Source organism: Alosa pseudoharengus, unplaced genomic scaffold (assembly GCF_046254945.1).
Source record: "Alosa pseudoharengus isolate Yale_2024_CS ecotype anadromous, Long Island Sound unplaced genomic scaffold, YU_APseudo_1.1 YU_APseudo_1.1_scf_18, whole genome shotgun sequence".
In the NCBI taxonomy this organism is placed as follows: domain Eukaryota; kingdom Metazoa; phylum Chordata; class Actinopteri; order Clupeiformes; family Clupeidae; genus Alosa; species Alosa pseudoharengus.
In genome coordinates, this window is record NW_027468650.1 from 4,241,985 (window position 1) to 4,255,177 (window position 13,193).

Genomic DNA, 13,193 nt, shown 5'->3' on the forward strand with positions numbered 1-13,193 from the left:
CTATAAAGAATTCCGCCTTGGTTCCACAGAGTCAGGGCAGAGGTCACAGCAGTGAAGTCAATTTACTTTCTTTAAAAGTCAGGGAGGATTCTAAACAGCTGGAGCTCAATTAGCCTGCAGGTTAACAATGTGAAAGGACTGGGGCAGGGAGAGAGAGAGAGAGAGAAAGAGAGAGAGAGAGAGAGATAGAGAGAGAAGGACTGAGAGAGAGAAAGAGAGAGCAAGAGAGAGAGAGCGAGAGAGAGGGAGAGAGAGAAAGAAAGAGAGAGGAGAGAGAGAGCGCGAGAGAGAGAAAGAAAGAGAGAGAGAGAGAGAAAGAGAGAGAGAGGAGAGAGCGAGAGAGAGAGAAAGAAAGAGAGAGAGAGATGATGAGGCATTAGGTCTCTGTGGGAAGGTGATTTTGGAAGAAAAAAGTGCAATGTACCAAAAAGTGGCTTTGTGGGCACTTTACAGTTCTCTTTCTCAAGGGCAAAGCCTGCAGTAGGACATGCTGTTTACATCTGAAGTACAGAGTTATCTTTCTGTTGCTTGACAAACTAGGCGGTGAAGGTAACATAGCTTCGCTAGTACGTACTGTATGTAAATATGTGAATGTTTGTGTGCATTGAAATCAGAGGTAGCTAGTGATGACTGTGTAAATGTGAGCGTGTAGTGCGATCTGGGGGACGGAATGAGCATGGGCCTACCTGAGGAGATGTCTATTCGCCTGTCGTATCCTACCTGAGGAGACGTCTATTCGAGTGTCGTATCCTACCTGAGGAGATGTCTACAGTATTCGCGTGTCGTGAGCCTACCTAAGGAGATGTCTATTCGCGTGTCGTGAGCCTACCTGATTAGATGTCTATTCGCGTCGCGTGTCGTGAGCCTACCTGAGGAGATGTCTATTCGCGTGTCGTGACTCTCGTGAGCCTACCTGAGGAGATGTCTATTCGCGTGTCGTGAGCCTACCTGAGGAGACGTCTATTCGCGTGTCGTGAGCCTACCTGAGGAGACGTCTATTCGCGTGTTGTGAGCCTACCTGAGGAGACGTCTATTCGAGTGTTCTTCTTCTGCGTCACGTTGATGTGGACGCTGACTCGGCCCTCGATCAGGACCAGCTCCAGCAGGCCATCGGCCAGTGGGCTGAAGAGCAGCAGGCCGTTGGGGTTCCACGTGCGGAACTGGAACCCCACGGACACCATGTTGTGCTCCCGCCGCCCGGGCAGCTGCAAGAAGCTGGTGGCGTTGAAGAAGACGGGAAACGTGTGGGAGTCCACGCAGGAGAAGCTCAGATTACGCTGAGAAGAGGAAGAGAAGAAGAGAAGAGAAGAAGAGAAGAGAGAGAAGAAGAGACAAAGAGAAGAAGAGAAGAGATAAGAAGAGAAGACGAGAAAAAGAGAAGAGAAGAGAGAGAAGAGAAGAAGAGAAGAGAAGAAGAGAAGAGAAGAGAGAAGAAGAGAAAAAGAGAAGAGAAGAGAAGAAGAGAAGAGAAGAGAGAGAAGAGAAGAAGAGAAGAGAGAGAAGAAGAGAAAAGAGAGAAGAAGAGAAAAGAGAGAAGAAGAGAAAAAGAGAAGAGAAGAGAAGAAGAGAAGAGAAAAAGAGAAGAGAAGAGACATAGATCATCTTGTGTTTTCCTTTTCCACCAGTGTTTACATTTAGATGTTTTCACTTAGCAGATGCTTTTATCCAAAGTGGCTTACAAAATAAGGATTAACATTCAAGCTTTATTGCAAAGGAGATGTTAGGTTAGCCTGGAAAATTCTGGTGACTCTCGATTGGGAAACGTTTCGGTAACACATTACGGTAAGGGTACATGAATTATCATGAATTCAAGCATGAATTAATTAATTCATTAATGATTTATGTATTACTTTATTCCTTAATATCTCATGGATCATCAGGAATTGACATGAGTTCATAGTCTGTCATTAGTGACCTCATACATGAACAGCAAATCACCTAAAGCATTAGGCATGGTGGGCACATCATTATGAATTATGATTTATTGAGTGACTGTGGAAAGTGCAGTCTAAAGTCTAGCTTGCTTAATAACTACACCAAATCTATTTGCAAAAGTAATAGCATGAGAAAGATCCTAAGCACAAACAGCAGTGGGTCAGCTAAAAGCCACACAACGCCGTTAGCTCATGCGTCAGAACTGTTGAGTTTGCACATTTCCCAGTATTTAAATTAGCATGGGCAGTAGGATGGAGTGGTTGTCTGTATCAAAATGAGTAACATGAGTACCGAGGAGAGACCTACTGGTCTGGCTGTTTTTACACAGACAGAGGCGTTTCAGTGGAGTAGCCACTTTTAAAGCCAGATTGAGTAGGGTCAGGGTGGTCATTCCCTGAGAGGAATTCTGTGTAAGGTTTGGAATCCGCCCTTTTGATAGTCTTTGAAAGGAATGGGAGGAGTAAGACCCTCCAATAGTTCTCCACTTGAGTGAGACTGACAGAAGGTTTTTAAAATAGCGGCGTTTCTCCACACTTTTCTTGTATTGTGACTCATAGTCAAACATATCGTTGATACTGTAAATTCTTGAAAAAACAATAAACAACCAAACAAACAACCAAATCCTTTCAAGTTTGAGTTGTTTTCTTCATCTTTGAAGACATTCAACAGCTTGTGAGTATATACCAACACCTGCTTCATCCCAGAACTGAGTGCATACAAGGCTGTTTTTTTTTCATTTCAAAGAAGCACCTACAAAACAGCAATGTTTATGTAACATAGATAGACAATCCTTTTTAAGCGTCACACTGATTTCATCCACCCAAACAACACATTATCAAATAATTTCTGGTCATGAATATCGGGCAGAACTTCATTTCAAGGTTAGAGTTGACTAATATGCCTATCCAAAGGTGTTCTGATACAGATGCATGATCTACTCAACAACACATTCCATTCCTTTTCATTATTTAGCAATACTCTATCCTGTATAGTTTATTTATACATAGTATGTACACATTTTGATGCCAGTTTGTATTTTTTTCCAATTTAAATGTACTGTAAGGACGATGCTTAAAAACTGTTCAACATAACCATCTGTACTAGCCCCTTAAAGTATACATATCTGCAGCGAGTTTGATAAGCTTCTTTAAAATGGCTGTTATGATTTTCAGAATTATCCATCTGGATGAAGCAAATCAGTGGAAAAACCTCATCAGAGCTTTTTATTCTTGGTTTACCACGTATATTATCTGGAAGCATCATTTGCTGGACAAGGGCCAACTCCAAATTGCTTTGGAGCAGGTAAATTATTTTTAATTTCCAGAGGAGAGGAAAATAGGACTATTATCTTAAGACTTCATCAACTGTTCAGTTCTCGCAACATCACGCTTGGCATGGAGATAAACCACTGCATGTGTGGCTGTGATTGACACTGCCAGGGCAATCTATTTTTCAATGCATTATGTATAAGCTATCTTAGAAACCACACTGATAGGTCACCCACACGGACCACAAGGGATGCACAGGAACCCAAAGCAAGCAGGCACTTGAAAGTGGCATACGAAACACCGGCATGTCTTCCCATGCTGCCTGAGTGGCCACTGAGAGGGACACAAGTGGCGTCTTGAAGAGGTCCTCCTGCAGAGTTCAATAGCACAGGGCACTCTCATGTGGAAACAGGACTTGACCATGATCTCTGAGATCACAGCTTGGTGAGCTCACGGAGAAGGTGTGTGTGTGTGTGTGTGTGTGTGTGTGTGTGTGTGTGTGTGTGTGTGCGTGTGTGTGCAAGTGTATGTGTGTGTGCATGCGTGTGCGCATGCGTGTGTGTAACTATCCTCAGAGATCTGCCCTTCTGTAGCTCCTGATGGAATTGATTAGCTAAATGTGGTGTGACATATTGTGCTATGGATGCAGCCTGCAGGGGTGTAAATATGCAGGGGGGGGGGGGGCTTAATAAAAACAGGTCAGCCCAGTGGCTATTTATTTGCTTTTACCCTTCTGAATGATACAATCCCCCAAATTCACTCAAGAGTAACTTTGGTAATAGAGAAATCAATTCACTTCTGAGTAGTATACAGGTGATGCCCATTGCTCTCTATGCTTTGTGCGCAAGTAATGACCAGCTGACTGGACACAACAAAGCTAGAAGTGTGGCGCTTCACAGACATGCTCCTGCTATGGGTGTTGCAGTGATATATCTGCAATATAGACCCTTTCAACAAAAACAAAAACAATGCTTGAACGTTCTTTTTGGTTCCCAATCTACTTCCTCTGCATTAAGATAACATATGGAATGTTAAAACGGAAGCCTTGTGGGGCCAACTATGATGCTGATAATGGAACTCTCTTGAAAGGGTCTATACAATGCCTTGTTTATTACAGTGTATTATTTACAACACATAGAGCACATACAGTGATCTTCCACTGACCTCATCCACAAGTGTTAAAAACCTTAGTTACAATTGACCAGGACATATCACTAAATAATCACATAAAACAGATCACCAAAACGTAATTTTACCATTTAAGGAACATTTCAAAGTAGGGCTGTCAAAATAACTGATTAATTTCGATTAATTAATTTGAGAAAAAATAACTGATTAAAAAAAATTAGTGCAGATTAATCGATTCCGTATGACCTTTGACCCCGAGCCGCTGTAGTCAGTAAAAATTAGACTGTAAAATGAAGGAGAGAGAAGAAAACGTGCTGCCTGGATCATTGATTGGAACATTTACTTTTAAAAAATGGCCTGATGGTGTTGATAATACTAAAATAAAGTGTTGAAAATAAAGTCCTCTGCAATGTCTGCAGCAAGAAATTTGCATATCAGTTCATCAACTGAGTTTATCAACTCTATAGTCGCACATCAATGCAAAGAAATAAGTGTTGACATTGAGGGGAGTGTTAATTAATTTTCATTGTGTCCCCTAGGTTATATCTGTGGCCTGAAATGCCTTGTATGTGAAAAAAAAAACTTCTTCCCGAAGCACATTTTGAATTTATTTCCTCAGCATATTAGGTCATATCATAGATTATTATGGCAATTATTTGAACAGTGAAAATAATAATAAAAGAGTTTTTGAACTTTAATGTCACTAATGCTGATTATTCCATGATTCATTTGAATTTAAATATTTAAAATACCTTTACAGCAAAAATTATATATGCGATTAATTTAGATTAATTAATCACAGAGTATGTAATTAATTAGATAATTTTTTTTAATCGATTGACAGCCCTATTTCAAAGATAAGGAAGTCCTTATCCTTACCAGATGCCGAGAAATTAATCCATGCTTTTGTCACCTCAAGGATAGACAATGCTCTATACGCTGGCTGCAATAATACCTGTCTAAAGAGCTTACAGCTTATACAAAATGCAGCTGCTCGCACACTCACTAGGACCAAAAAATATGAACATATTTCCCCCATCCTAGCATCTTTACGCTGGCTACCTGTTAAAAGTCGCATTGACTTCAAAATATTCTAACATACTTCTAACATCAGTGGTGGACATTACTTGAATACATTTACTCAATTACTGTACTTAAGTCGCTTTTTCATGTATCTGTACTTTACTTGAGTATTTCCATTTTGTTAAACTTTTTACTTTTACTCCAGTACATTTCGAAGCCAAATATCTTACTTTTCACTCCACTACATTTTGTGACAGCTGAAGTTCCTTTTGGAAAAAAGACTGTAAAATGGTGTTGCCTAACCTATGTTATTGTTATATCCACTATTTTCTGTAGGCCTACCTTGTTGACCCCTTTTCACAATATTGATGTTACCATAACTAGCCTCTTGACGCCATTGAGCAAATGATAGACAATGATAGACAATCTGACACTATCAAACACAAAAGGGAACATCTTGATTTAGTCCGAAAGTGTAAAGCATTCAACAAAGAAAAATGTGGTTACTTTGAAGTATCTAAGATACGATATCACATTAGTTTGTTTTTAGTTCTTTCTACAATTATTAGCTGATTTTGTCCTTAAATGGAGGAGAAAGGCTCAATGAATGCCTATGTCTGTGCCGAATCATTTCAACAATAGTAAATGCAAATGTATTAGTCATAATACATTTCAGGACTTTTTACTTTCGATACTTAAGTACATTTGAAGGCAAGTACTTTTGTATTTCCACTCAAGTGGAAATGTAAAAGGAGGACTTTTACTTTTACTGGAGTAACATTTGACCATGTGTATCTCTACTTTCACTCAAGTACAGGATTTGTATACTTCGTCCACCACTGTCTAACATACAAAGCCATAAATGGCCAGACACCTGAATATATTAAAGATCTCCTAGTCCCATGCAACCCACCTAGACCGCTACAATCACAGAATACTGGACTAATCCCAAGAATCTCAAAACTCACTCTGCCTATTCTCACTATGGTATAACACAATTGGTACCATAGTACCAATGATATACTTACTTACATTAACCATTTTGATTTATATTAATACTAACACACTCTATCCACTCTACTCAATCTCTCTATCTTCCACTTGTGAGATAGATAGAGATAGATAGATAGATAGATAGATAGATACTTTATTGATCCCCAAGGGGAAATTCAAGATATATTCAAGGTGTACCATTACCAGTCATCATCTCACTCATCTCACCTGAAGTCCCATCCCTACGACTGCCCTGTCATCGCCTATTGCTGTCCCCCTGCCCGGCCTAACGACCCACTACTTGCCCTATGATGACAACTCCTATTCCCCCTGGACAATTAATTTACTACACTGGACTATTTGTACTTTCTGACACTAAATAGGATTCATGCATTATCATACTGGATATGTAACCATCCCACCTCTTTGTAACATACACCTCAGGTGGCTTTAAACACCATGCTCTATTCTCTACACCTAACTAACTTATTCATTTATCATGTAAACAGACCTTACTGTTCTGTACTGACCCTAGGCAGATGGATCAGGCCCTTGAGTCGTGGATCTGCTCAAGGTTTCTTCCTATACAGTACGTATCTCCAATTCTAGGGAGTTTTTCCTCGCCCCTGTTAATGGGCCTTCTCTGATTGTTTAAGACTCTGTAAAGCGTCATGAGACATGTTCAATGTTTTGGAGCTCTATAAGTGATATTAAATTGAAATTGTATTATATGATTTTATGCAATGCCTTTTTTATTACAGTGCATTATTTACAATACATAGAGAATTATATGATTTTATAAGTTTAGCAGGAGGTTTATCATAAATGTTCCTGATTCTCAACACTGCAGTATCAGGGAATATTTGACTTGGCCATCGAAGAAAATATAGAAGAGTAAACTTTTATTTGGCCATAGAAGAAAATATGTCATTTCACCAGTGTTGAGACAGGTAAGCAGTCTGTTATTTCAGCTGTCCTGTGGAGTTGGTGTTTAGCAGGCTTTTAGAACTTTTGCCCGTGCATATAATTTCCTTTAGAATTTTTGCCCATGCATAGAATTTCTTTTAAAACCTTTGCCCATGCATAGAATTTCCTTTAGAACCTTTGCACATGCATATAATTTCCTTTAGAACTTTCGCCCATGCATAGAATTTCTTTTAGAACCTTTGCCCATGCATAGAATTTCCTTTAGAACTTTTGCCCATGCATAGAATTTCCTTTAGAACTTTCGCCCATGCATATAATTTCCTTTAGAACTTTTGCCCATGCATAGACTTTCCTTTAGAACCTTTGCCCATGCATAGAATTTCCTTTAGAACTTTTGCTCTTGCATAGAATTTCCTTTCTGCATGGCGTTATGTGTACTTATACGGATGTTCAGGACAAGATGTGTAATATGTATTTTAACACAGAAACTAATCTGCTTCATCTTCCCTTTAAGCCAAATTTCTTGGGAAATCAAACAGTGAACAGAACAGAGTACACCATGAAAGCAAGGAGACATTCTCACAGACTAAAAAAACCTATAGGCATGCTAACACTTCAATATTAAACACCTATAGGCATGCTAACACTTCTAACAGACTACAAACACCTATAGGCATGCTAACACTTCTTACAGACTAAAAATACCTATAGGCATGCTAACACTTCTTACAGACTAAAAACACCTATAGGCAACACTTCGTCAACACAATGTTTGCTATATTAAACACATACTCTGAAGAACAGAGATAATTGAAACGTTTTGTGTTTGATTATGTATTGATGACATGGTGAGATATAACATTCTATATACTCTTAATATGTAGCAGCTTCATATCAAACCTCTCACAGAAATATGTACCTAAGGACTGTGAGCATTTGACATAGCTTACAATGATGCAATGACGCAATTCAAATCAAGTGTATAGAAAAAGCTTCCCTACAGTATATGCTGTACAGGCCTAACACATCTGGTTTATGGTGATTTCCTTCTAACGTACAGTATGTGCAAACTTCAGCCTTGCTTTCCCCGAGGAGACAAGGACACTGCTTTGTTATAGCTATCTGTCCTTGGTGATCAGCTGCAGCCTGAGAGAAGTAAGCTCAGCAAAGGATAAATGGGGCCACTATATACGTTCCGTAGTCTTGGCAGGCTTCATTACTTCATTCATGTCTGCTTCTCAACAATTCCAATGAAACTGTGTTTCTTTGTGAGGTTTGCAGTAAATTGATTTGGGGCATGATGTATGTGATTTGGGGCATGATGTATGTGATTTGGGGCATGATGTATGTGATTTGATGTATGTGATTTGGGGCATGATGTATGTGATTTGGGGCATGATGTATGTGATTTGGGGCATGATGTATGTGTTAAAAAAAGAACGAAGAGGAAACGGAGATGGAGAAGCAAGAGAGCAGGAGAAACAAACTGGACTCACAAAGCTGGACACGTCCAGTTTCTTCCTCCTGGCAAGGTCGGTGATGTTTTCGCCGTTGTAGTTGATGCTCTCCATGCAGCCTTTGAAGTTCTTCCTACCGCCAGTGATGGGCTTGCCAGAGTAGGGCATGCCGCCGAAACTCAGCTGCAGACAGGAGAACACAGGATACAAGGATACAAGGAAGTTTATTGTCACATGCATATAGTTACTGGATGTAAGAAATGCAGTGAAATTATGTCTGGTGTCAGCCTATTTGTGCATTTATGGGGGGGGGGGGGGTGTAGTAGAAGAGGGGTTTAGTAGATTAAGTGGCAAGGGCTGCATAAGAAAGGTGGGGAGGATTGGGATTGGGGGGACACCAAAAGCAACAGGGGCAAGGAAAAACTCCCTTACCAAGGAAGAAACCTTGGGCAGATCCACAGCTCAAGGGGCTAACCCAACTGCCAGGGGTCTTGGTGTGTGTGTTGACAATGTGCTGTGTATTGGGGGGGGGGGGGGGCAGTGGAGAAGCTTCCTGATGAAATAATGTGCTGTATATGTAGGGGAGAGGGGGGGGGCAGTGTACTGCTAGTATGGTGAAGGGACTTACTATTGCAAGCAGAGTACTGTATGTATGATGTATGTGAGTGATGACAGTGAAGATGTGTGTGTGGGCTGGAGGGGGGTGGATCAGTGACTGTGTATATAAGTATAAGTATATATACTTTTTTGATCCCGTGAGGGGTCTGCATTTAACCCAATCGGTGAATTAAATGAGAATGAAAAAATAATAAATATAAAAATATATATATTTTTATAATAATAAAATATAATAATAAAATAAAAAGTTCTATAGAGATGTGCAAAAGTTGGAGAAAGTCAGTTGGGAAATGTTTGAGAGTGCTGAGCAGTGAATGTCTGCAAAGTCAGTATAGTGTGAGTTCAGAGTTCGGATGGCCTGGGGATAAAAACTTCTCCTGAGTCTCTCAGTTCTGGCTTTGTCACTACATAGGCGTCTTCTTGATTTCAGCGGTAGGAATAATCCATTGTTAGGATGAGATTCCTTCATAATCTTTTCGGCTCTTAGCAGTACTCTTCTGGAATAGATATCTTGTAGGAGCACCGCATCTCGTCAAATGCACTGGACAATGCTTTAATATTCCTTCAGTGACCTTTGGAAACGATTATTCAAACAGCCCCTAGGTCTATCTCTATGTGTGTGTCTGCATCTCTGGATGTTGCGCCTAGATGTCTGTCTGTCTAGCCTTGTTATGAACTCAGGCTAGCCTCAAAGTATCAGGTTTGAAATTCCACAGCACAGAATGCAGAAGACTGACTGAAGACTGAGTTTCTGCAGACATACCATGAATCCAAAGACACACCAGTATTTAATCATCCACTTGAACTATCAAAATGCATCTAACAAAGTCAATGAGCTTGTTGTTTGGCTAAAGTGGTTCCAGGTTCAGAGGCAGTGCAGATAAGTGGTTCAAAAGTGGAACTCTGATGGACCTATTTATAGACCAATCAGATCAACAGATGGAGTTTAACTGGGCTCCATTAATCTTTGACCACATTAGTGCATTACTATCTTAAGAGTATTTAATGGTGAGCTTATTTATGATGTATCAACATCATTAGTGCATTACTATCTTAGAGTATTTAATGGTGAGCTTATTTATGATGTATCAACATCTTCTCCTTTTCACTCCACTTCCTGCAGCCTCTTCAAAGCCCAACTCTCTCACTACGCGTCCTGCAGCCTCTTCAAAGCCCAACTCTCTCACTACGCGTCCTGCAGCCTCTTCAAAGCCCAACTCTCTCACTACGCGTCCTGCAGCCTCTTCAAAGCCCAACTCTCTCACTACGGGTCCTGCAGCCTCTTCAAAGCCCAACTCTCTCACTACGCGTCCTGCAGCCTCTTCAAAGCCCAACTCTCTCACTACGCGTCCTGCAGCCTCTTCAAAGCCCAACTCTCTCACTACGGGTCCTGCAGCCTCTTCAAAGCCCAACTCTCTCACTACGCGTCCTGCAGCCTCTTCAAAGCCCAACTCTCTTACTACGGGTCCTGTCCAAATAAACCATTTGTATTCATTTCAGCGGCTTGATCATGTTAACGTCCCACAAGAAATTACTGCAAAGGATTAGACAGTGTTAGGAGGGAGATGTTATTTCCGTGGTATCAACACATGCGGGCATGGGACACAATCCCAAGTGTTTTACAGTTAATTGTGACAGAAAATCTTGCATGGGAACAATGGCTCTGAGAATAGAGCCGTGACTTGTATAGGCTTAGTCTAATACTTTACAATGACCCCTGTATTGTTTCTAAAAGTTGAGAACTAATTAACGACCTCATTTGGAGCTGAAAGAGGGGTGGATAATATAGTTCATATGGTGACTGTATATGGACATGCTACAATGACGGCATAACTGGGAAATATTATTTTATTCACAATAGTATTTAATTTCCTAACGTGGAATGTAGGAAAATGTAGTGCAAGGAATACAAATACAAATAGAATAGCATGATTAGAAAAGGCAACATTATGCTTCCCTTGGTCAGTATTCATCAAATGGTTGTTTTTCTCCTGGTTTTCTCAGTCGGGTTTTTATTTTGGTGTTATGGGATCTCTGCCCACGGTCAGTGTTCTGTCAGTCAGAGTGTGTGTTTGCGAAGCTAGCCGGAGGTGATGTTTGACAGCAGTGTGGCCCTGACACCTCCCAAGAGTACTTTTTACCTCGTAGTCCAGGTCGAGGTGGTCAAACTCCCCGTTGGTGCGGAAGTGTTGCGTATGCTGGTCCAGCGTGAAATTCACATTCCTCCGGTAGCGCTCAATCACCACAGAGTGCCAGTGGTGGTCGTCCAGGAGACTCCCACTCGTCACCGACGTGTGTCCAAGGATCGAGCCATACTGATTGCTACCTGTTGTCCAGACAGTGCAATAACAAGGAGTTATTGCCTCGCCACCTCAGAGAGCTAAAAGAGAATTGTAATGTTGATGTGGGGCAAGCTCTCCCTAGTGAAAACAAATGAAAAGTGTGAAATTCATATTTTAGCAGTACAAGTCGGATGTGTCCAGAAAATGGGCAAACTATTAATATTTTTCCTCAATGAAATAGACGGCCTTCATATCATTAAAAAACAATATATAGTGGATATGACACTTGCTTGTGGCAAGGTAGCTTTGGCACACTAGGATATATTCAGGTGAGGCTGAGCATTACCCTCTGAAACTCTGGCTTTGCTTTCATGTTTATCCACACACACATACACACACACACACACACACACACACACACACACACACACACACAGTAGTTCATCAGGAAAATAAGGTTATATGCGGTTACTGATGATCAACCCAACCTTCACTATCATCTCTTGAGAAATTCATACCACCCGACACACCGACCCCACAACATACCATGACCCCCCCAAACACCCCCAACTGCCACACCGACCCCACAACACACCGTGACCCCCCCAAACACCCCCAACTGCCACACCAGCGTCTGACTCCAGACAGCCTCCGGGGGACTCAGGAAGAACATATCAGGCCAGCCCATCATCCCTTCCCTGACAGCCCTGCCTGACACGGCCAGTAATGGTGTGTGTGTGTGTGTGTGTGTGTGTGTGTGTGCTTGTGTGTGTGCGTGCGTGCTCGTGCGTGTGTGCGTGTGTGTGTGTGTGTGTGTGCGTGTATGTGTATGTGTGTGTGTGTGTGTGTGTGTGTGTGTGTGTATGTGTATTTGAGAGCATGTGTGTATGTGTGTGTGTGTGCTTGTGTGTGTGTGTGTGTGTGTGCTTGTGTGTGTGCGTGCGTGCACATGCGTGTGTGCACGTGCGTGTGTGCGTGTGTAGATGGCCCTGGAGGGAGTCCGGCTGACCCAGGTTTATCTGCAGCAGCAGTCTGGCCCTCCGCAGCTCCAGGGTGATGTAGTCTCCCTGCTGCCCCTCGCCGTGCAGGATAACGCCCTCGCTCTCCGACGTCTTGAACTTCAGGGAGATCACGTCCTTCAGGATCTTCATCTTCTTCATCTTGAAGCGGTATGAGATCACCCCCTGGCCGTCAAAGTTAATCACATCCGACCCTGAGGAAGAGAGGATGCAGCAGGGAATGAGAGAGAGAGCGAGCGAGAGAGAGAGAGAGTGAGAGAGAGAGAGAGAGAGAGAGAGAGAGAGAGAGAGAGAAGAGGAAGAAGATGATGCAGCGGTGGGCTGAGAGGTCGAGGAGCCATGGTGGGGGGGGGTGGGGGGGGGTATGTGGGGTGCAGTTGATGTGGGGCTCACAGGCGATTGGGTGTCATGCCCATTTTAGGTAAATGATGAGTTGAGTGACTGGGCGCAAGATTGCTCTCTGTAAAGTGCGGTTCAATTCCCAGATAAACTGCAGCTGGAGGGCCTTGATAAACTACAGTGTGGTGGGGGGGAAATTGCAGC

The 13,193-nt window shown here is 41.9% G+C and overlaps 1 protein-coding gene across 1 annotated transcript in view; it reads right to left on the bottom strand.

Moving 5' to 3' along the window:
- cntnap2a (contactin associated protein 2a) overlaps positions 1–13,193 on the bottom strand; it is a 233,628-nt gene that overhangs the window by 196,737 nt on the left and 23,698 nt on the right. The window contains exons 5-8 of the mRNA XM_076291413.1: positions 12,641–12,844; positions 11,491–11,675; positions 8,771–8,914; positions 1,019–1,277 (exon numbers count right to left, since the gene is read on the bottom strand). Coding sequence (XP_076147528.1) covers positions 1,019–1,277; positions 8,771–8,914; positions 11,491–11,675; positions 12,641–12,844 — 792 coding nt within the window. The remainder of the gene's footprint in view (positions 1–1,018; positions 1,278–8,770; positions 8,915–11,490; positions 11,676–12,640; positions 12,845–13,193) is intronic.